The 23493-nt window shown below is 40.9% G+C and overlaps 1 protein-coding gene across 1 annotated transcript in view; it reads left to right on the top strand.

The window, feature by feature from the left end:
• Window positions 1-22788, top strand: part of LOC124721356 (microtubule-associated protein Jupiter) — a 50833-nt gene extending 28045 nt beyond the window's left edge. The window contains exons 2-5 of the mRNA XM_047246283.1: window positions 11381-11455; window positions 12698-12993; window positions 14684-14776; window positions 22479-22788. Coding sequence (XP_047102239.1) covers window positions 11381-11455; window positions 12698-12993; window positions 14684-14776; window positions 22479-22726 — 712 coding nt within the window. The 3' untranslated portion in view covers window positions 22727-22788. The remainder of the gene's footprint in view (window positions 1-11380; window positions 11456-12697; window positions 12994-14683; window positions 14777-22478) is intronic.
• The last annotated feature ends 705 nt before the right edge of the window (window positions 22789-23493 follow it).

The raw sequence follows: 23493 nt of genomic DNA, 5'->3' as shown, positions 1-23493 counted from the left end.
GCTTGATAATACTGAAAAGGAAAAAAAACTTCCTAAGAGTCTGCAGACATTAGGAAGTATTTTCCTTTTTAATGTTTCATTCAGATAATTTTGATATAATTGGAAGGAGAAGGAGCATTGGTCGTATTTTTTGTTTTATTGTCCGCAAAATCGATTTTCGGTCGCTTAGTGACCATCCTCAGTGCTGTAATATACAATTAAAATTGGTAGACACTGGTATCAACAAGCTTAGAGCGATCACATAAATTTGCTCAGTTTACTAGTGCGTACCAATTTTAATTGTATATTACAGCACTGAGGATGGTCACTAAGCGACCGAAAATCGATTTTGCGAATAATAAAACAAAAAAAATACGACCAATGCTGTTTCTCCATCCAATTATATCCATTATCTGGTCGTGGTGCACAGAACACTCCATGGAGTCGCCAATCAAGATAATTTTGATTTTTTTTCATCAAAACTGACGGAAAGTCCTATTTTAGTTTCGTTGATTCAGAATAAAGAACGATAGTCAGGCTTCAAATACCGACTGTAAAACCTTCTTTGATGATACGTGTATCAACCTTCTACAAGATATGATTTTATGGTTCGATGAGCTCTAGTATGGAAAGTCAGATCTGTCACGTTGGCCACTGAATGTAGACCTTGAAAATACCTAAATTTTCGGAAATACTGTGCTCAAACTGTGGTAAGTACCTGTGCATTCAAATTTGTGGTGGCTGACAGTCCTGTTGGTATCCCACCGCTGTCTTATGTCGTCTCCAGACACCTATTGGCTGGTCATGGGGCCACGGTCAAAGCTGGACTCATCACTAAAGACAATACCATTCCAGTCAATGAGATCTTAGGGCGGAAACTTGTCTGGAAACGCACCGGACAGAGGTGGGATACCAAACGGACTGTCGCCCGACAACCAGGAGTGATGATCTCGGGTGCCATTTCTATCCATAGCAGAACCCCTCTGGTTGTCATCCGCGCCACTCTTACTGCCCAGCAGTACGTCGACGATATTCTACGCCTCGTTTCGATGCGCTTCTTCACAAGCCATCCTGCGCTTAAATTTCAGCAAGATAATACCAACCCGCACACGGCGAGAGTTTCTACTGCTTGTCTTCGTGCTTTATAAATCCGCCCTTGCACCCCCAATCGAGGACGTGTGGAGCATTATGGGCAGGGTCCTCCAAGCAAATCGGGATTTTGACGATCTAACGGGCAGTTGCACCGAATTTGGCACGATGTCCGTCAGAAGGACATCCAACAACTGTCAATTAATTTCAAACCGAATAACTACTTGCTTAAGGGCCACAGGTGGACCAACGCATTGAACTGCTCAGTTTGTGAAGCTCTTTCTGTTGAATTAATCATACAACTTTTCTGAAATTGTGATAGTTTGTTTGTCCATACATTTACATCTCAGTTACTGATTTCCGTCCCATTAGATGAATTCCTTCATGGTGCGTCGTTCTTTTGTCTGAGTATGTTGTAGTGTTGGTGTAAATGGTGATTGCGTACTGGATTATTTTACCATAATACATAAGATGTTTAATCTTTCACCTTCGAAATGTCACTTTTCTTTCCTTTATTGGCTTACACTTTCCTTGAAACAGTTAACATTTTTGAGGTTATGGGTGGAAAGGCGAGACTACTGGATTTGTAACATAGGCGCGGCAAACAGATGGCCCCTGGGGAAAGTGTTAGCGTCTTGTAGTTCTTGTGTTCTCACTATAGCTTTCGCTGTCCATCCAGTATGTTTATTTCATAAAATTTGCGTCTGCATTGTGAGAACAGTGAAAAAAGCGACTTGTTAAACGGCTTTCGCCGTGCCACCTTTACCGAGAAAAGGCGCAGAAACCATTTCAATGCAGACGCCGGGCGGACAGCGGCGAATTGGCTTCTGGAATGTCTGAGTGCATTTTAGTGGCTCGCTGCTTAGTGTACGAGTGGACGATAGACGAACCCGGAAAAATTTTGATGCCCTATCGCAAGCAGATGCCTACTTACCCCGATACCGGGAGGAATTTCGAAATGATTGGCTGGATACTTCAGTGGTTTCTCTAAATCTGCTACACTTTTGTAGGTTTCACTCGGCATCGATCTATAGTAACGAACGTGTACGCTCAGCAGAGATACAGCTGTTTTGTCGCAATTATAGAGCTACATGGAAGAACAGTTCTCTCTCTCTCTCTCTCTCTCTCTCTCTCTCTCTCTCTCTCTCTCTCTCTCTCTCTCTCTCCAATCTCCTCTCCAGAAGGTTGAGCTTAGTACTTTCAGCGAATTCTCTGTATGGCTGGAAATTACAAATCGTTATACAGACACTGTTTCTCCTTGTTCAATCGCTGCGTAACCTCCACCCCATTCTCGTTGCTTGTTCTGAATTAACAAGACATTTTATGGGAATACTACAGGTGGATTGTAAATCCCATGCCGCAGGAATTGCTTTCCATGAATTATTCTAGTCGAATTACAACTCGATACCTACGGTACTAGAAGCGAGAGCAAGGAAGGAAGGGAGAGAGAGATTTAACGTCCTGTCGGGAGAAGGAAAGTAAGAGATTAGCCAATCTGTTTGGGAATCGGTTTACCGATAGAGTTGTTTGCGACTTCTCTCACTACACGGATGTTCGTATTGAATTATAAATGTCTTCTTGTAAATAAATTTGTTTAGTCCACCTGCTTATCACCGAACTTCAGCTGTGTGAATGAAGCCAGATAGATGTCCACGTCTACATCTTCCTGGGGCAGTTCTCAAGTACATATCGGTTTGCCCCTTAGTCTGATGAAATTTGGACACACATTAATGACTCGCATCTTGTAAGTATATTACACGAAATTCGGAATGCACATGGAACATCCCTCGTGAAAAACGAAAATAGTATCTCGTTTTCGGAGCGCGCTAGGAATTTATTTTGGCGTGATACTGCAACTGACGAAAAAGACTGTGTGCCATTGCATCTCTTGACAGAGGACTTCATTTGCAGTTTTTGGGGCAGAGTGGTCGCTAACTATATATAGTGTGTGTTTTGGTGCGCGCTGGGCGTATCGACGGCGAGAGCCCCCCGCCGTCGTGCTGGGTAGGGTGAACGAACGGTACGCCGCGTCGCGCCGCGCCGCTTCCAGGTGGAAGGGTGGAGAAGGGAAGGGAAGGGAAGCAGTCTATATAAGCGCGCGGGAGGCGGCAGGCGCGCAGTTGCTCGCTACCAGGCGTCATGGCGGTGTACGCGGCATATCGACATATCGAGCTCGACAACGTGGGCTACGGCAAAAAAAGGTGAGGCTGCAAGCATGCACTAGTCAGAAAATTTACACCGTCTGACTGCGCGAAATACCACTAGCGTTAATTCCCTTTTGCATTTCTTATATTCCGCCCCCCTCCCTCCAACAAAGATACGTGGGAGGCTTCGCACTTCAAATTATCCTGCAACACCTTTAGGAAAAATTTAATTAGTCCACCAAAATACTAAAACTTAAGTGCTCACGATGGACGTCTCTTGTCCTACGCTGAATTCCTCGTCATAAGAAAAAGAAAAATTGCTGACGATTGTCTAGTGGTATGTATGTAACACTACAATATTGTTAATAGTTTCTCGCTGTGTTGTGCCTAAATTTTTGTCTCCGTTAAATCCAGAGTATAAGCCTAATTTTTTCTCTAGTGATAACTCTTTTTAGACAGGAGTTCATTGTGTGATTTGTTCATCGAGAAAAACTGGAGAAATCATTTCCGGACAGTTATTTTCAGATAAGTGTTGGTTTCTGTCGCCATTATATATTCGAAACGCTGGTTGAAACAGCATATGCTTCATTTTTATGTCGGGTATTATTGTCGCAGTGTGTGTTGGGGGAGTGGGGGCAGAATGGGGTGCGCTGCGACGCGTGGTTGGCGCTTTTGAGTGCAGCAGGCGAGGGGTCCCAGCAGACTGTCTGTTCCTATTCTGTTTTGACTTCCGCGCCAGAACCGGAACAGCCCCTGTTGGATGCGTAGGGTTCATTATTAAGGCGTCGAATGTCACTCTACTGTTCTAGATATTTTTCCTCTCTTTAGTGAATTCCGTTCAAATGACTGGATTTTAGTTAGGAGAGTGCAGAATTTAACTGCTTCCACAGAAAGCGGATTATTTAAATTTTCTGTTACTGTAATCAAATTGCCGGGTTCGATTCCGGGCGGGGTCAGGGATTTTATCTGCCTCGTGATGACTGGGTGTTGTGTGATGTCCTTAGATTAGTTAGGTTTAAGTAGTTCTAAGTTCTAGGGGACTGATGACCATAGATGTTGAGTCCCATAGTGCTCAGAGCCATTTGAACCATTTTTGTAATCAAAAAACACGCGAAATTTGCGTAGCCTATCGCATTTGACAATGCAAGTAGTCACACAGTTTGTGTACACCTATCTTCAGCGCATTTCTCGTGTGTTTTAGATTGGTGGAGTGAGTGGAAATGGCAACGGTCCGAAAAGAAATAACAAACGGGCACAGCGGATGTGTCGCGTTATGCGTGTTCTGCGTTGACCCTAATGCGTTTTCGTGCGTGTGGTTGTTTTTATTGCATGTGCCTCGTGCTAAACTTTACCAATATAATAGTGTGATATTAAGGCAAGTTATCCCATCCTTGTTTCTACATTTGGTCGCTAAGAATTTGCGATCTTTAGACGACATGTTTGTTAAGCCACGTCATTCTCATGGACGTTGACTTGGCTACGTTGAGGAATTTTTAGTATGAAGGGCTAAAGTAACAATATTTACACGTTTTGTCGGCTTCGACCAAGTTTACGCAGCGGTTGTTAAAAAGAATGGTATAAAGAAGATTGTAGTTTGCAGACGATGGAGCTACAGATAGTACGATTTGAACTTTTTTTGTCTGTACATAGGGATTTTCAGGAACACCACGTAAGCCCGGTCGTCGTGTAGTTGTACTGTGGAAACGCTAACGCGAAGTACAGACTAATATTCTGAGCGTTTGTACATTATTGTTAAGTCGGTGATCCTAAATGCCCACAACATAAGTTTTTTAAACGTGTTTTACTGAGTCAGTGGTTCTTGATGAAATGCGAAGTTCTTAACCCATGGTTATGATATTCAAACGCTTGTAACTGAGTACTTCTGACCTGTCGCGCGAAAGAAAACGGTCGATGTACAAATGCACAACTCCACCTTGGTTCAGTACAGCCCCACAGATATCCATAAATAGCTGGATGACTGTTTCAGACAGAAAAGACGATTCACCTCTATGTATAACGTCACCATGTGGTATTAACGCTAAATTTCAGGTTGGTTTAGTTAGTTCTACATTTAAGTGGCACTAAAAATTGTAATGTTTCCAGCACTAAAATGGCGATACTGTTTAGTTTGTCTGTGTCGAATCAGTGGTGGTTTCGCTTTGATAGCGCACTCGTACGTATTTGCTGAAAACAATCAATCATGCATCTGTACTGTGTTCATTGGAACCTATACATAATACTAGCGAGAAACTTAAATTACTACTTGAAGACTTATCTGGGGAGGCTATTTTCATAGAGTTCGAATGATACGTAAGAGGAGGTATAGAACTATTAAATAACCTGTAATTTTCATACATAGTTTTAAGTCTCATTGGTGCTTGCTCTTAGATAAGACTACTTCACCAGGCTACTGTGGATCTCCTCAAACTTTGGAACGCTAAAGATCGACTTTCCACTCTGCAATACGAATAGATCCTAAGAAGCATAATATATGCTATCTGATGAAAAGTATATGGACATTAAAGTGAGATGTGTCTACCCTTCGCCTTTATGCCAGCGTGAACTCTTCTGGGGACACTTTCAGTGAGGTGTCTGAATAAGTCTTCGATCCAGACTATATGCCAATCAGGTTCCTTGCAGAGTATGCTGATGCAGTAGCTTCATACTTAATAATTGTAAACAATCGCTTGCTCGACGAAAGATCCACACTCAGACTGGAAAGTTGAACAAGTCACACCAATATTCAAGAAAGGTGGTAGGAGTAATCCACTAAATTACAGGCCCGTATCATAAACGGCGACATGCAGCAGGATTTTGGAGCATATATTGTGTTCGAACGTAATGAATTACATCGAAGAGAAAAGTCAATTGACACACGGTTAACACGGATTTAGAAAACATCCTTCTTGTGAAACACAACTAGCTCTTTACTCACACGAAGTGTTGAGTGCTATTGACAAAGGATTTCAAATTTATTCCGTAGTTCTAGATTTCCAGAAGGCTTTTGACACTGTACCACACAAGCGACTTGTTGTGAAATTACATGCTTATTGAATATCGCCTCAGTTATGTGACTGGATTCGTGTATTCCTGACAGAGAGGTCACAGTTCGTGGTAACTGGCGGAAAGTCATAGAGTAAAACAGGAGTGATTTCAGGCGTTCCCCAAGGTAGTGTTACAGGCCCTCTGATGTTCCTTATGTACAACGTATATAAACGATTTATGAGACAACCTGAGCAGCGGTGTTAAGTTGTTTTCTAGATGGTGAACGACAGCATCATCAACAAAGTCATCAGAAGATAAAAAGAAATTGCAAAACGATTTAGAAAAGATATGTGGGATGCGGCAATTGGCGCTTCACCCTAAATAATGAAAAGTGAGAGCTCATCCATGTGAGTGCTAAAAGGAAATCCGTTAAACTTAGATTACACGATAAATCAGTCAAATCTGAAGGCCATAAATTCAATTAAATTCAAAGGAATTATAATTACGAACAACTTAAATTGGAAAGAACACGCAGAAAATATTGCGGAGAAGGCAAACCAAAGACTTCGTTTTACTGGTGGAACACTTAGAAAATCCAACGGATCTACTAATAAGGCTGCCTACACGACGCTTGTTGGCTCTCTTTTGGAGTACTGCTGCGCGGTCTGGGATCCTTACCATATAGGATTAACGAAACAAATCGAGAAAGTTCAAAGAAGAGCAGCGCATTTTCTGTTATCGCGAAATAAGGGAGAGTGTGTGTCACTGACGTGATACAGGAGTTGCGGTGGTTTATCGTTGCGATGGAACCTTCTCAAGTAATTTCAATCACCAATTTTCTCCTCCGAATGCGAAAAATATTTTGACTCCAACCTACATAGGGAGACATGATCATTATAATAAAGTAAGGGAAATCAGAGCTCGCACGGAAAGCTATAGGTGCTCGTTTTTTCCGCACGCTATTCGACAGTGAAATAATAGAGAATTATTGTGAAGGTAGTTCGATGAACCTTCTGCCAGGCACTTACGTGCGATTTGCGGAGTGTCTAAGTAGACGTAGAATGACAGCCCATTCTTCCTCAAGACCCAAAACCAGAGAAGATAGTTATGTAGGACGCTGGTGCCTGGAACGAAGTCTTAAGTTCTACCTCGATCCAAAGGTGTGCTGTTGGGTTCAGGTCAGGACTCTGAACAGGTCATGCCAGTCGATTACAGAAAGGCTACTGTCCACAAACCATTGCCTCACAGATGCTACGTTTACAGGGTGCATTTTCATGTTGATACAATGAATCATCTTCTAACTGTTCCTCTACTGTGCGCAGTGCGGTAAAATGTGTTCCGCATTTTAAGCGCCGTAAGGGGACCACAACCTAACCACGAAAAACACCTACCCTGCCGTGCCGCCACGTCCTCCTCCATACTTCACCTTTAGCTAAGTGTCGCATAACATTGACTACGTAAACGTATGGCTAACGAGGAGCTGGCCGAACATTATATCCTATTCTTTTTAACTTTCTGCGCAGAGTCATTGTGCTAGCTGGAGTGCTAGTAGCATTTTGGAACTGATGAGTGATTTCTTGTGCTGATTCCATATCGTATTTTTATAACCACCCGCCATAGTGCTCGTCGCTCCTTTTCGGTCAGTAAGAGGTCTGTCTAATTGAGGTTTAGTTGCGGTAGTTGGTTTGCGTTTCCACTTTATAATCAGCAGCCGACTTGTGCGGCTTTAGAAGGGGTAAAATGTTCCTGTGTGATTTGTTATTCAGATGACATTAAAGGACGTGGTATAAGTTCGATATTACTGACCTTTCATGGGTGACGCACCCTGCTGGTAGTGCTTCTCCACTGACAACATACTACTTTCCGCTTCCTTTTGTACAGACTGGTCCACCTCATGACATCCAGTGGCCAGTTCCGCATTACATGTCCTCCGGATACTTTTCGTAATATAGTGTCAAGTTCATGTTTCAAGCAACTGGTGCACAACATAACTGTCGATGATTATGGCAAGATTACATTACTGGTGCGAGCAATGATTATTACCTTAGCACTACGTACTGATTTAGTTTTAACAATAAATGTAGCAGAGAAGTCATGTTTTCTCCAAATAAGATCAGTGGATACTTTCAATCCCTGCTGCTTAGCTAATGCCGATTTGCTGACAAAGTATATAACTAAGGGTCACATTCTACAAAATACCTTTGCTATAGACATAAAGTGGTTTGTAGGACCTGTCGATTTCCTTTGCGGACGTTGCCCTCCCTCTTTTAAGGATCAGCTCCACATGGCCGCAACCTGCTTTGTATTCATATTGTTCATAGAATGCGCTAATAAATTTTACTAAGTCAGAGAAAATCTTGTAATCTCATTTCGACGAGGTCCTGCCTTGCTGGTTCATAGGAAATTTCGCTGGAACTTGTTTCTTGTCCTTCGTTCCAGTTTAGAAGTCGCTTACTAGTGTTTAACGAATAGAACGTTGGGTTGCGGCAGTGTTTGCTCTGAAACAGCAATACATGGCTGAAGTGGTAGATGTGTAGACAGATGCTGTTGGTACTGTGACCATCGCCTTTACAGAGGTTAGTACTGCTAGACGGTATTACAGTAGTACACTTGTCAGACATCATCCGCAGAGAAAGGAAAAATGCTGGTTAATTTCTTACAATTTGTCAGAGATATAACGTTAACCACCTTTAGCGCTTTCCAGATGTCGCATTACATTTGTGGGTGCATGGTGACACTTTCCGGCATCGAGAATTCTATAGAGACTTGTACGTATGGTAAAGACGTTAGCAAATCATGTCGTGTCTCATCGTCGGTTTCGGCGTCTAGAGAAGTGTTTCGCTGCCTGACAAATTGTAAAAGTCAGAACAGAAAAGGCTATCTTCAGCTTCGTCGCAGTAAGTGTAATTTCGTCTCTGAGCCTGTAAAATTGTTCGCGGTTTACTTCTCATTAACATTCTCTGTTGCCACATCACGGCAATTTACCGTTAAAGGTGACTACCATATAATCAGAATGAAACTAAATGCAATTGTTATGGGCCTGATTTGCGATGATGTTCTTGGTAACTCATAGTAAGTCCTGATGAATCGCTCAGAATATCTCTGCTTAAAATAACCATCACGACTAGGTGTGACTACAAAGACTGCGTATCAGTTCGTTTACTTCAATGTCTGTAAGATATATTTTTGTAGAAGGTACCTTTAGTAATTTGTATTAAAAGATAGCAGAATTCCTCGACATAGTCAGTTTATTGCGTCTGGATTGAAGTATTACTACTCAGATAGGTTCTATGGAAAGTGTTAGGTTCTGGTAATAAAGTACACACTGCACATACTTGCTACAACAAATGGCTAGTAGATTTTGTTTTACTCATTAATCTCGATTGCAACTTGCTGGATGTACTTTCCACTTTCGTACTGACATTTTCAGAAACTAACCCAATGACATTGCTACAGGATTGTGACTCTTTAAGGCCGTAGCGTTTCTCCCAGATGATTCATAGCATTTTTCAAATAGACTTGTTACGCTATCAATCAAGACAATACTAAATATCTTTCGATCTATTTTTATGGGCGCTAATGTGTGTTGTTTTTAGAATTGGAATTTTTTTCAGGTGATGGTGGTGGTCGGTTATCAGAGCCCGTACAAATTCCCAATCCTTACACTGCCCAGTCTCCCCATTTTCCCGAATAATAATGAAATGACGACACAATACTCAGTCCCCCAGGAGGAGAAAAATACCCAACCTGGCCGAGAATCGAACCCGTGATCCAGAGGCAGCAACGCTAACCACTAGACCACGAGCTGCGGGCAGTTTTTCAGAGAATAAACGCAATGCGGTAGACATTAAGGCGTGTTCGTTGCCAAGACTGAATACATTGACTAGCCAGTCTTCACGTCCCTCTTCCATTACGGTGCAGGGTGGGTGGGTGGCGCGTCACGTAAGGTAGGGGAGAATGGTAACAAGCACGGGGAGCGTTTCCGTCTCTCACGGAATGGATCGAAGTACAGACAACATTGTTGAGCTCGGAAGTAATTCGGCGTGTAACGTCTGTAAAATTCTGAAACTACTGATGAATTGTCGAACAAAAAATCTCGAACAATGCGCGCGATGAAATGTATGATACTTCAAACCACAGTAATATTATGATGTGGAACTTCTGGTGATCAACATGTTTCACACAGAACCAAATTCCCCCAACAAAATATTATGCTAACATCTTTGTAGCAGCTACATTTGGGCTGCAGAGACTCCACGTGGATGATATTTTAGATGTTACATTGGTAATTTCTTTCCCGCAGGAGTTGGTGCAGTTTTTGAATTGCTGGTGTTCTTGGTAATAAGAAGGCGTGGGGAGGGGGGGGGGGGGGCATACACATTAAGCCTTTTCATCTGGATATTTCATCTCTTGAGCTTCTAGCTAATTCTAGCTTAATATTGCCGTGAAGCATTCAGACTTGCAAAAGTTTATTTTTGGCGCATTTACTTGATTTTTCTTCCTTATTTGGGAGGTAGATCTTAGCACTAAGCCATTTTCTAATGAGATGACGATTATTGTGCGATGTCTATTTTTAATATCACAGCTGTCTGTTTTGACTGAAGTCCTAATTGTGGATGTTTGCATCAATAATAGAATACCATGATTTGATTTATTTTTAGAAATGTTTGTTCATTTGGCAGTCATAATTAATGCAATGTATTATTTCCATGACACTTTGTTAACAAGTAATTGTGTGTTTAAATACATGCACGATCAAACTGACAGCTGTGGCACCACATGTGACTGAACTTGCAGTAACTCATAATACAGTGGCATGACAGTAATAAGAACTGAAGGCAGTTGCCTCATCAGCTAATATCAGTAACAGTTGGGTGACGTTGTTTAATGGCTTAACAAAAATCTGTAGTTTTAACTGACAGAGGTATATGGAGCAACTGATAATAGTAGTATTGTCCTTGACACTGGGGAATCCTATAGGTTTTGGATTCCAAACTTAATTGAAACTACCTGTAAAAGGCAGCAGCAGATGGCTTAACTACCAAATTTGGCAGAAGTGGTACAGCTGAACACACTGCTTCAACAAGTGATGCCCTACTCATCCCTGTGATGCAGTATCATACAGCTGAAAAATTTGCCATTTTATCTGCATTCCTATATGCTTCAATAGTGTAATATTCCAGGTCAGTGAAACCTCCAGGTGGTGAATGCCATGATCTCTTTGGAGCAGATTGTAAAGGATCACCAGGTCACCTGAGGCAAGTACAACGCTTAAGAAAATAATGCTGGAAACACTATCATAAGATTTGTTAGAATGTTTTTACTATCTAGAAATGAATCCTTTGGCTTTTCTTTGCAGTTGGTGATAGATTTTATAAACAAATTACGTGTGAAAAGGGTCAAACTGTAGTTCAGCAGGTCTTCCTCACTTCGTTCATTAGTCCAGCATATTTTGACACTTTCCTCGTATGGCTTTCTATAAGATAGTGTGATCAAAAAATCTTTAAAATGTTAAGATGTGTCATTACAATGGAAAATTTGTGTTTTGAGGCAGTGGAATGTCATACTTGGATCATAATAAGGGGAAAAAAACTGGTGACGTTGTTGGAGGAGGATTCTGTTGGGAGTTTCATTTGAAACATTTATGGTTGTAGCTAAGCATAGCTGGAGTGGAAACACAGCAACAATAAGAAGTATCATTTGCTGTTTTCCCAAGTTGTGATGGTATCTGTACATCCTATATTTAGTTACTTTTAATGTTGTTCATTGCCTGGCACAAAACTTTAAATGGCATGTCCTTTAAGCTGCTTAGAATTGACCGACTATAAACTGGGTTTTTATACAGTGGTGCTGTGTATGTGATTCCATTGACGGTGAGGTCAAAAGAGAGAGATGGAGCCTGAAACATGGCATCTGTATGTGAACTAATAGCTTAAAATAGCACTAAGGTATTTGAAAAGTTTAGGCTGCTGATTCATCCTTTAGATGGGATTCTGACATGCCGTACTTCATGACACATGGTAAAAGATTTGGATTTTGGTTCAGTATGTGGGTTAAAGATCTGGTAATAAAGAGCTTTGGTCGACCACCTACTTTCTACGCCTAGGTTTAACCTGGCAGTGACATCTGAGTAAGACTCCACAACTGTGTGTAAGCTATTAAGAGTGTACAGATAGGTATTATTAAGCAATGAAGGATTTAAACTAAATTCAAAGGTGTGCTTAAGTGTGAAGTTATTTGTATGACATAATTCATTTTATTGCTTCTACTACAGTGTAAAATTGAAACTGCTGTTTGTTAAAATTCAGCAGTTTCAGTTATTAATGGATTCCGTATCCTTTTGCGTGTTCAGATAAATCAAAATATTTGAATTAAAGTGTTAAGAGAAATCATGGCTCTATTTTATTTGTAGTGCATTGAAGCAATTTTCCTTTAGATGCAGAAGTAATTATGTTGTGTGTAGTCTGAAATTTTCATTCATGTCTGTTATGTCATTGCAGGGTACTGAAACCACCAGGTGGAGGATCAAGTGATATTTTTGGGACTGCACCTGTGGATCAGAGCCCCAAACGCCGCACCAATTATATGCAGTCATCATTATTCGTTGAACCAGAATCTGTTAATACTACACCTGCTCGTGTAAAGTCTGGTAATGATACCCACAATAGATTATTTGGTGAAGTGACCACGAAACCTGTTACTCCATATTCATTGAAATCTAAATCTAACCTTGGCTTTGGTGATGAGCTGGATAACACACCTGCTGCTATTGGCAAGAACATATACTCTCCCAGAGGTGAGTGGCTGTCTCAAAATTGCATCTGTTTCTATGGCATCTATCAGGGACTGTAAGCATTTTTGCCAGTGACAATTAGAAGCCAGATTCTTGCTACTAGCGACTGTGAACAATAAATATTGGTCCAGTTTTGTGATGAATATTGTCAAAACAATTGAAAACTGTAGAGAAAAATCTAGTTTTCTCTCTGAACAGTTTGAGATAGTGTTTTGGAGCGATTGTTCTCACCTTTAGTTAACAGATGCAGTTTGAGACAACATTATGTAATGTTCAAAAGAATTTAAAGTTCCTGCATATCTCTTGATTCTGCAAAGGATATCAATGTAAGTGACATGCATGCATTATTTTGGCACAGGTATCTGGTATGAAAGCATGTTTCCAGTTCTTGCCCAATACCTCCTAAGGGTGCTTAATGTTTAAGTACATTTTCTTCGTTTCTTTAGTAATTGTCACTTACGGTGGTGGACATGATTCCTGGAAAGTTGTAGACATCTAGCTGTTCAGTTATGGTTTATAGGGAATTATTTTTCATGTTTTTAATAAAGGAATTACAAAAGTACAAAGTCCGCATACTAACTATGTATGAGTAATTACATGAAAAATTTTGTGGATTGTGAGCATTCAGAGGTTCGAGTGTGAGAGAAATGGAGACTGTTTGTTTTTACTAGCCAGAAAGATTTATGTCTATGCAGACACAGACTCCAACCTGGTCCCTTATTTTTCACAGGCAATGCTTTTACTGATAAAGCTGAGTGTAACTCGTGATCTGCCTGCAAGCTTAACTTTTGCTAGTGCACTACTTCTACATTCTAGACACAAAATTGAAACTGTGGTTCTGGGTCACAAGCTGAATAGCTCAGTCAGTAAGAACATAGCCATGAAGGCAAGGCCAAGTGCTGGTCCAGTGCACAGTTTTGACCTATCAGGGAGTTTAACAAGAATATCTCACTGTAAAGTGAAGGATTAATTCTGGAAGAAGATAGAATTGCAGTTGAAACTCGGTGTTGTAAATAGTAAAATGTTTTTCTCGACTTTGATGTGAGTGAGTTTCTAGAATCATTCTTACCAAAAAAAGTGTAGAACTCAACATGTTTGGTTTGACATTTAGCTTGTTGCTGGAAATGGGGGAGGGGGGGGGGTGTTTACAGTGTGCTAAATTCTGAAATGTTCCCAGATTGTGCTTGTAAAATTTCTCAAGCAAAAGCAGTCACATTTAGTGTTAATATTAGTCATCTATGAAGTATATTATAAATCTGAATATACCTCATGAGAATGCTGCAGTTTATTGAGACTTGTATTCAGACACCTGGGAAATACTTGGGAATGTTGATGGAGGAAAACACAAATATATATATGTGTGTGTGTGTGTGTGTGTGTGTGTGTGTGTGTGTGTGTGTGTGTGTGTGTGTGTGTGTGTGTAGGGAGAGAGAGAGAGAGAGAGAAGGGGAGGGGGGTGGATTTCATTGTAAGTCTTTGAAGAAAGTTATTTGCAGTTCTTTGAAAACTATATATTTCCTGCTGAAGCTTTATTCTCTACTAGAGTTGTTTTGTGCAGTCACCTTACTTTCCTTCTGCCCACCCCTTTGTTTGAAATAACTGTTCTTGCCTGCTTTATAAATACTGTGTCAGTGTACTTAGTTGTGGGCTGTAATCTATGGCATGTTTGGTGTGGCATGTTCTGCGTTTTCAGCAGAAGTCCGTCGTAACCCTGTTACTGGTGATGGTATTGAGAGTGCAGATGGACTTAACAGAAATGTACGGAGGAGGATAAATAAATTTCTTGGTATGTTGTATAACATAGTAGTGTTTCTGGATTAGCAATCTGCCTGCTGTGTGACTGTAGGTAGTACTTTGGGTCATAGAGCTTTCACACATCTCAACATAGTGAAACAGTCAGGGCAGTAGATAAATATATTTGTATAACTACTGCATAGTTCTACAAAACAGACTGCTAAATACGGGAAACGTATGTGTAAATTAGTCTCAATTTTAGTTCATATCAGTGTAGTGTCTTACTTTATTTTACTAAATATTTTTCAGAAATAGATCCTTGTTAGAATCTTGTAGAATAGATCATTAACAACTGCAGTATATTTTTCTAGACTGTGTTACTTGGAAAGTATTGTGTTCAATTCAGGCTCCAAACTGCTTATGCACTTCTGTATGCCTTACATTCAGTAGTTATTTTAGTTGACCACATGCTTTTCCTTTCAGGTGAGTGCATGCTTTATATAGTACTAGTACATTTGTAGAGCACAAATTGCATGATTATTATGAAAGAGAGAAGTGCATATCCAGATAATGGCTTGATGGCATGATAATTTCACTGCAGTCACACATTGCTATTACATTATTTAGCAATTACCAGGTTTGACCATGAGATTCACCAACTCATTTCATATGGTGTGACATCTTCAAGTTGCTGGTTAAATATTGTGTAAATCACATTCACAATAAAGGTTTTAGTATGGGAGGAGTCAACTGTGAAACAGTTTCATGCTTGAATAAATATTATTACTTGCTGGCCACTTACACATGTCTAACTACTCCAATACAAGAACTTGTTCACACTTTTGGAACGTGGAAAGAAAATATATATTAATCTAAATTAAGTGCATGTCTGCTGCTGTTGATAGTTGTATTTCTGTGAGGAGGTTATCAGAATGTCTTATAGCTTTGTACTTCATGCCATTGTGGGCTCAATTTGTGACACAGTACAAGGCTATTACAAATGATTGAAGCGATTTCATAAATTCACTGTAGCTGCATTCATTGACATATGGTCACGACACACTACAGATACGTAGAAAAACTCATAAAGTTTTGTTTGGCTGAAGCCGCACTTCAGGTTTCTGCCGCCAGAGTGCTCTAGAGCGCAGTGAGACAAAATGGCGACAGGAGCCGAGAAAGCGTATGTCGTGCTTGAAATGCACTCACATCAGTCAGTTATAACAGTGCAACGACACTTCAAGACGAAGTTCAACAAAGATCCACCAACTGCTAACTCCATTCGGCGATGGTATGCGCAGTTCAAAGCTTCTGGATGCCTCTGTAAGGGGAAATCAACGGGTCGGCCTGCAGTGAGCGAAGAAACGGTTGAACGCGTGCGGGCAAGTTTCACGCGTAGCCAGCGGAAGTCGACGAATAAAGCGAGCAGGGAGCTAAACGTACCACAGCCGACGCTTTGGAAAATCTTACGGAAAAGGCTAAAGCAGAAGCCTTACCGTTTCGAACTCATTGATGGGGACATGATGCGCCGAGTGTGGGAGGAACTTGATTATCGGCTTGATGTCTGCCGAATCACTAAAGGGGCACATATCGAACATTTGTGAATGCCTAGAAAAACTTTTTGAGTTTTTGTATGTGTGTGCAAAGCATTGTGAAAATATCTCAAATAATAAAGTTATTGTAGAGCTGTGAAATCGCTTCAATCATTTGTAATAACCCTGTATAGTAGTGTAGCTCATATTTCCTCCTAGTATTGTACTTTTTAACATAATTTTTCTCAAGCTATATAGTTAGCTGATTTTAGTGGAGCTAATATAGTATGAACCTATAATTATTTCCAGTTTCTTGTTTAAGTTACTGAAAGATTGTCGTTGGTGAACAGTAACATAATGTAAATTCTGTGGTACAGAATCTACACTTCAACAAAAAGTGTAGATGTATTTCCCCCCCCCAAGTATAATACTGCTGTTCCCTGATGAATTAAAATGTACCAAATGCATTGTAGTTCGCTATTATCTTTTCGCAAAAGTATCTAAAAATAATGTTTCTAGCAGCTTTATTTGGACCACTTCCTCTTTCAATTTCAGTCACTGTATACTTGTGACAAATTTTAACTCTTTATCTGGTGACTTATTTCTTGCTGGTATGTTATGTTCTTCACTGACCTTTGTAGTGAGGGAGATTATTAACTATGGTCTTTCAAACTTTGAAGGATATCTGTTGGTGGCAAGTAGTTGAATACATCCATAAAAATATCAATGATTTTTCTCTGTAGATGTATCTGTGGTTTAACAGTAAGCACTTCCATCAATTGGAGGTGCAAAAAGCCTCCTCTGTTTGCAACTGCAGATAAATAAGTAGTCCACATGTGGCCAGAAGAGCAGCATGATCAAACATTGTGTAGAGCCTGATCCCGTAGCATGTCTCTTTGTCTTCCATGTATGAGAGTTCTTAATTATCAGAAGTATAAACTTGCTTCTGTCTTCCTTCCAGTAAAATTCTCCAATATCTTTCCAGAATATTCCTCTCTGAGAACACTATGTAACAATAATCCACTATGTAATTGAAAGTATCTGGACACCCATTAGTGGACATTAATACAGGGTCTGTCCACCCTTTGCCTTTGACAGCATGAACTCTGCTGGGGACACTTCCAGTGAGGTGTCTAAAAGTCTGTGGAGGTATGGCAGCCAATTGTTTCTCCAGAGCTGAAACCAGAGAACATCGCTCCAGACTCAAGCATCCAACATCACTAAGTTGACATTCCAACAGTCCCAAAGACGTTGCCTTGGGTTCAGATTTGGACTCAGGGCTGACCATTCCATTTAAGAAGTCACTTATCCACAAACCATTACCTTGCTGATACTGTTTTATGAGAAGTTATATTGTCATGATGATACACTCGTTGCCTCGGAACTGTTTCTCTACTACACAAAGCACACAAAGATGTAAAATGTGATCATATCCATCTGCATTTAGCATTTCCTTGAGTTCAATAAGGGGACCACACCCCAAACTGCCCTAACACTGAAAAATACCCTCTACTGTTCCTCTCCTCCACCCCCCGCCCCCCTTTCAGTGTATGGGAGGTAAAAGTTTTCCAGACATTCACCAAACCACTCTTCCATCAAGTTGCACTGGGTATGATGCGTTTCATCACTCCAAGTCACTTCTTTCCAGTCACCCACTGTCCAGTATCGCCAATTTACAATGCATCAATTCAGACTGATATGAGAAATGTGTGGTTTATAAAGAGCTAACTGACCATTGTACCCCATTATTTTCAACTCCTTTTGCACAGTCATTCTGCTAGGTGGACTGCTCGTACAACTTCAGAACTCAAATGGTTCCTTGAGTGATTTTGTGTGATTTGTTACAGACACCCTCCTTAGTGCTTTAAGGACTCTGTCCATCAATACAGGACGTTTTGCCTGGTCTTGGTTTAACTAAGATTGTTCCTTCACATATCCACCATAGTCACATCACCAACAGTTCACTTTGGCAGCTTTAGCGGGGTTAAAGTATTCTGGATGGATTTGTTACTCACGTGACATCCATACTCTAAGCCACTGAGGTCACCTGACAAAACCATTCTACTATTTTTGCTACTGCATTGACAACACAGTACTACTCGCATCCTTTTATACTGGTGGGCCTGCCTGCCATGACATCTAATGGGCAATTCCGCATTACATAGGGTCTTTGGATACTTTTGATCACATAGTGTGTAACTGCCTCAAGATACACAAACGCAATTATTACAACATTGGTTAGTGTTTGGTACTAGAAAGCACTTAAACTCTGGGACCGATGACATCTACATCTACATTTATACTCCGCAAGCCACCCAACGGTGTGTGGCGGAGGGCACTTTACGTGCCACTGTCATTACCTCCCTTTCCTGTTCCAGTCGCGTATGGTTCGCGGGAAGAACGACTGTCTGAAAGCCTCCGTGCGCGCTCTAATCTCTCTAATTTTACATTCGTGATCTCCTCGGGAGGTATAAGTAGGGGGAAGCAATATATTCGATACCTCATCCAGAAACGCACCCTCTCGAAACCTGGCGAGCAAGCTACACCGCGATGCAGAGCGCCTCTCTTGCAGAGTCTGCCACTTGAGTTTATTAAACATCTCCGTAGCGCTATCACGGTTACCAAATAACCCTGTGACGAAACGCGCCGCTCTTCTTTGAATCTTCTCTATCTCCTCCGTCAGACCGATCTGGTACGGATCCCACACTGATGAGCAATACTCAAGTATAGGTCGAACGAGTGTTTTGTAAGCCACCTCCTTTGTTGATGGACTACATTTTCTAAGCACTCTCCCAATGAATCTCAACCTGGTACCCGCATTACCAACAATTAATTTTATATGATCATTCCACTTCAAATCGTTCCGCACGCATACTCCCAGATATTTTACAGAAGTAACTGCTACCAATGTTTGTTCCGCTATCATATAATCATACAATAAAGGATCCTTCTTTCTATGTATTCGCAATACATTACATTTGTCTATGTTAAGGGTCAGTTGCCACTCCCTGCACCAAGTGCCTATCCGCTGCAAATCTTCCTGCATTTCGCTACAATTTTCTAATGCTGCAACTCCTCTGTATACTACAGCATCATCCGCGAAAAGCCGCATGGAACTTCCGACACTATCTACTAGGTCATTTATATATATTGTGAAAAGCAATGGTCCCATAACACTCCCCTGTGGCACGCCAGAGGTTACCTTAACGTCTGTAGATGTCTCTCCATTGATAACAACATGCTGTGTTCTGTTTGCTAAAAACTCTTCAATCCAGCCACACAGCTTGTCTGATATTCCGTAGGCTCTTACTTTGTTTATCAGGCGACAGTGCGGAACTGTATCGAACGCCTTTTGGAAATCAAGAAAAATAGCATCTACCTGGGAGCCTGTATCTAATATTTTCTGGGTCTCATGAACAAATAAAGCGAGTTGGGTCTCTCACGATCGCTGTTTCCGGAATCCATGTTGATTCCTACATAGTAGATTCTTGGTTTCCAAAAACGACATGATACTCGAGCAAAAAACATGTTCTAAAATTCTACAACAGATCGACGTCAGAGATATAGGTCTATAGTTTTGCGCATCTGCTCGACGACCCTTCTTGAAGACTGGGACTATCTGTGCTCTTTTCCAATCATTTGGAACCCTCCGTTCCTCTAGAGACTTGCGGTACACGGCTGTTAGAAGGGGGGCAAGTTCTTTCGCGTACTCTGTGTAGAATCGAATTGGTATCCCGTCAGGTCCAGTGGACTTTCCTCTATTGAGTGATTCCAGTTGCTTCTCTATTCCTTGGACACTTATTTCGATGTCAGCCATTTTTTCGTTTGTGCGAGGATTTAGAGAAGGAACTGCAGTGCGGTCTTCCTCTGTGAAACAGCTTTGGAAAAAGGTGTTTAGTATTTCAGCTTTACACGTGTCATCCTCTGTTTCAATGCCATCATCATCCCATAGTGTCTGGATATGCTGTTTCGAGCCACTTACTGATTTAACGTAAGACCAGAACTTCCTAGGATTTTCTGTCAATTCGGTACATAGAATTTTACTTTCGAATTCACTGAACGCTTCACGCATAGCCCTCCTCACGCTAACTTTGACATCGTTTAGCTTCTGTTTGTCTGAGAGGTTTTGGCTGCGTTTAAACTTAGAGTGAAGCTCTTTTTGCTTTCGCAGTAGTTTCCTAACTTTGTTGTTGTACCACGGTGGGTTTTTCCCATCCCTCACAGTTTTACTCAGCATGTACCTGTCTAAAACGCATTTTACGATTGCCTTAAACTTTTTCCATAAACACTCAACAATGTCAGTGTCGGAACAGAAAGTTTCGTTTTGATCTGTTAGGTAGTCTGAAATCTGCCTTCTATTACTCTTGCTAAACAGATAAACCTTCCTCCCTTTTTTTAAATTCCTATTAACTTCCATATTCATGGATTCTGCAACGGCCTTATGATCACTGATTCCCTGTTCTGCACTTACAGAGTCGAAAAGTTTGGGTCTGTTTGTTATCAGTAGGTCCAAGATGTTATCTCCACGAGTCGGTTCTCTGTTTAATTGCTCGAGGTAATTTTCGGATAGTGCACGCAGTATAATGTCACTCGATGCTCTGTTCCTACCACCCGTCCTAAACATCTGAGTGTCCCAGTCTATATCTGGTAAATTGAAATCTCCACCTAAGACTATAACATGCTGAGAAAATTTATGTGAAATGTATTCCAAATTTTCTCTCAGTTGTTCTGCCACTAATGCTGCTGAGTCGGGAGGTCGGTAAAAGGAGCCAATTATTAACCTAGTTCGGTTGTTGAGTGTAACCTCCACCCATAATAATTCACAGGAGCTATCCACTTCTACTTCACTACAGGATAAACTACTGCTAACAGCGACGAACACTCCACCACCGGTTGCATGCAATCTATCCTTTCTAAACACCGTCTGTACCTTTGTAAAAATTTCGGCAGAATTTATCTCTGGCTTAAGCCAGCTTTCTGTGCCTATAACGATTTCAGCTTCGGTGCTTTCTATCAGCGCTTGAAGTTCTGGTACTTTACCAACGCAGCTTCGACAGTTGACAATTACAATACCGATTGCTGCTTGGTCCCCGCATGTCCTGACTTTGCCCCGCACCCGTTGAGGCTGTTGCCCTTTCTGTACTTGCCCAAGGCCATCTAACCTAAAAAACCGCCCAGCCCACGCCACACAACCCCTGCTACCCGTGTAGCCGCTTGTTGCGTGTAGTGGACTCCTGACCTATCCAGCGGAACCCGAAACCCCACCACCCTATGGCGCAAGTCGAGGAATCTGCAGCCCACACGGTCGCAGAACCGTCTCAGCTTCTGATTCAGACCCTCCACTCGGCTCTGTACCAAAGGTCCGCAGTCAGTCCTGTCGACGATGCTGCAGATGGTGAGCTCTGCTTTCATCCCGCTAGCGAGACTGGCAGTCTTCACCAAATCAGATAGCCGCCGGAAGCCAGAGAGGATTTCCTCCGATCCATAGCGACACACATCATTGGTGCCGACATGAGCGACCACCTGCAGATGGGTGCACCCTGTACCCTTCATTGCATTCGGAAGGACCATAGCAGTCTGGTCCCTTTAATCCCACAAACCAACCAACCAACCACTTAAATTCTCACATAACTTCGTTATCATAAGGGCAGCTTATTGTGTAAAACAGCTGTCATACAATTAACAGAAACCTATATAAATTGGTCTGTAACTGATAAAAGTAATTTGTGTAAGTAATTGATAAAAGTAATTTATCCCAGGTTTAAGGGCAATGTCAGTTATGTTACCTCTTTCTACCCGTTGAATAATGTTATGATAGTTGTAGCCTTCCTTCTACAGCATTTGCCATTTCCCTTTATTTTCTTAATTTCTCTCTTCAGCACCTAAACAAGTAAATTGTTCTGAAGGCTAAAATTTGGTCATATTTTTCTTGTTCTGTCAGCCCCAACAGCCCTCCTAAGCTTGGGTAAGTACATTCTTCTTCAGTGTAGTTTGCAATTTTTTATTTGTTCCTTTCATTTTTTAAGTATCTTTTAAGTACTCAAATATTTTTTACTTACAGTGCCTGGTATAGTAAATGGTAAATACACATGATAGTGAATATTGTTAGTTAAGTTATACAGAAGCTCAGTAAAGTAAGAGATGTTAAGAAATTTTTTGTACACTTGAGATGTGTTGATCTGTTGGATTTTTCATCAGTTCTTATTAGATATAATCTTCTTACAGGAGAGGGCACCACTACCAATGGCGTGAAAGAAGCATCTGTTGCAAATGGCAATGATAATGCAAATGAAACTACCAACATTAATGCCAATGTCAACATTGAAAACACTGCTGTCTCTGCTTCTGCTGCTTCGGCCCCTGCTGCTTCGGCCCCTGCTGCCTCCACTGCTACATCTTCTCCTGCACGAGCTGCCACTGCCCCACAGCGAAGCCGTGTCCCTCCGGGAGGCTTTTCTTCTGGGTTGTGGTGAAGCGATACTGTCTTGAAGTATTCCTCTTTGCGTGTGCTGAATAAAAGTCCTAATCTAACGTATTATTTCTCTATTCTTAATTTTGTATTTTAAATATTAAGTTCATATGGCAAGTATGTTTTGTTACTTAGTAATTTTACCACACTGTGTTTTGACATACTTTAAAGGTATGACTGATATATTTATTTCATATTTGATACTTATTATTTCTATTTTATAGGATCAGTAATAAGGAAGTATTATTTCCCTTTCATTACTTTTTCTATCACTGACTGACTTCTAATTTTTTTAAAAAAATGAGAAAAGGGTATTGATACTTAATTTTAAAAATAACTGAGAAGCTTTCTACTTTCAGGAGATTTTGTCATTAGTGATACAAAAAATTGTAAGCTGTAATTACACATGGAATGTCTTTCACAGCTGAAGAAGTTAAGGAGAAATGTAAATTTATTGCTACAATATTTCAGAACTTAAGCATTGTTTGCTTCCAGTTGACACATGGCTATAATAGTCAGAACTGATAGGCTAATGTAAAATTTTTTATAACAGTGCCTCAGAAAATTCATAAAAGATTGTGTTAAAGTGCCTTTTAAACCACTCAGTGGTACTGTGTATGAATTAGAAGAATTAAAGAAAAAATTAAAAAAAGACCTTGTGTCCTTATCTCACCCATACACTTTAGGACACTCGGGGGAACTACCTCCATTTAGCAGTCTGAATGATATACACAGCTGCTCTTTTTTTATTTATTAGTTTTTCCCCCCATC

The sequence above is a fragment of the Schistocerca piceifrons genome, chromosome X (assembly GCF_021461385.2).
Source record: "Schistocerca piceifrons isolate TAMUIC-IGC-003096 chromosome X, iqSchPice1.1, whole genome shotgun sequence".
Lineage (NCBI taxonomy): Eukaryota > Metazoa > Arthropoda > Insecta > Orthoptera > Acrididae > Schistocerca > Schistocerca piceifrons.
Note: the sequence above shows the minus strand (reverse complement) of the source record. Positions and strands in the feature narration are given on the sequence as shown.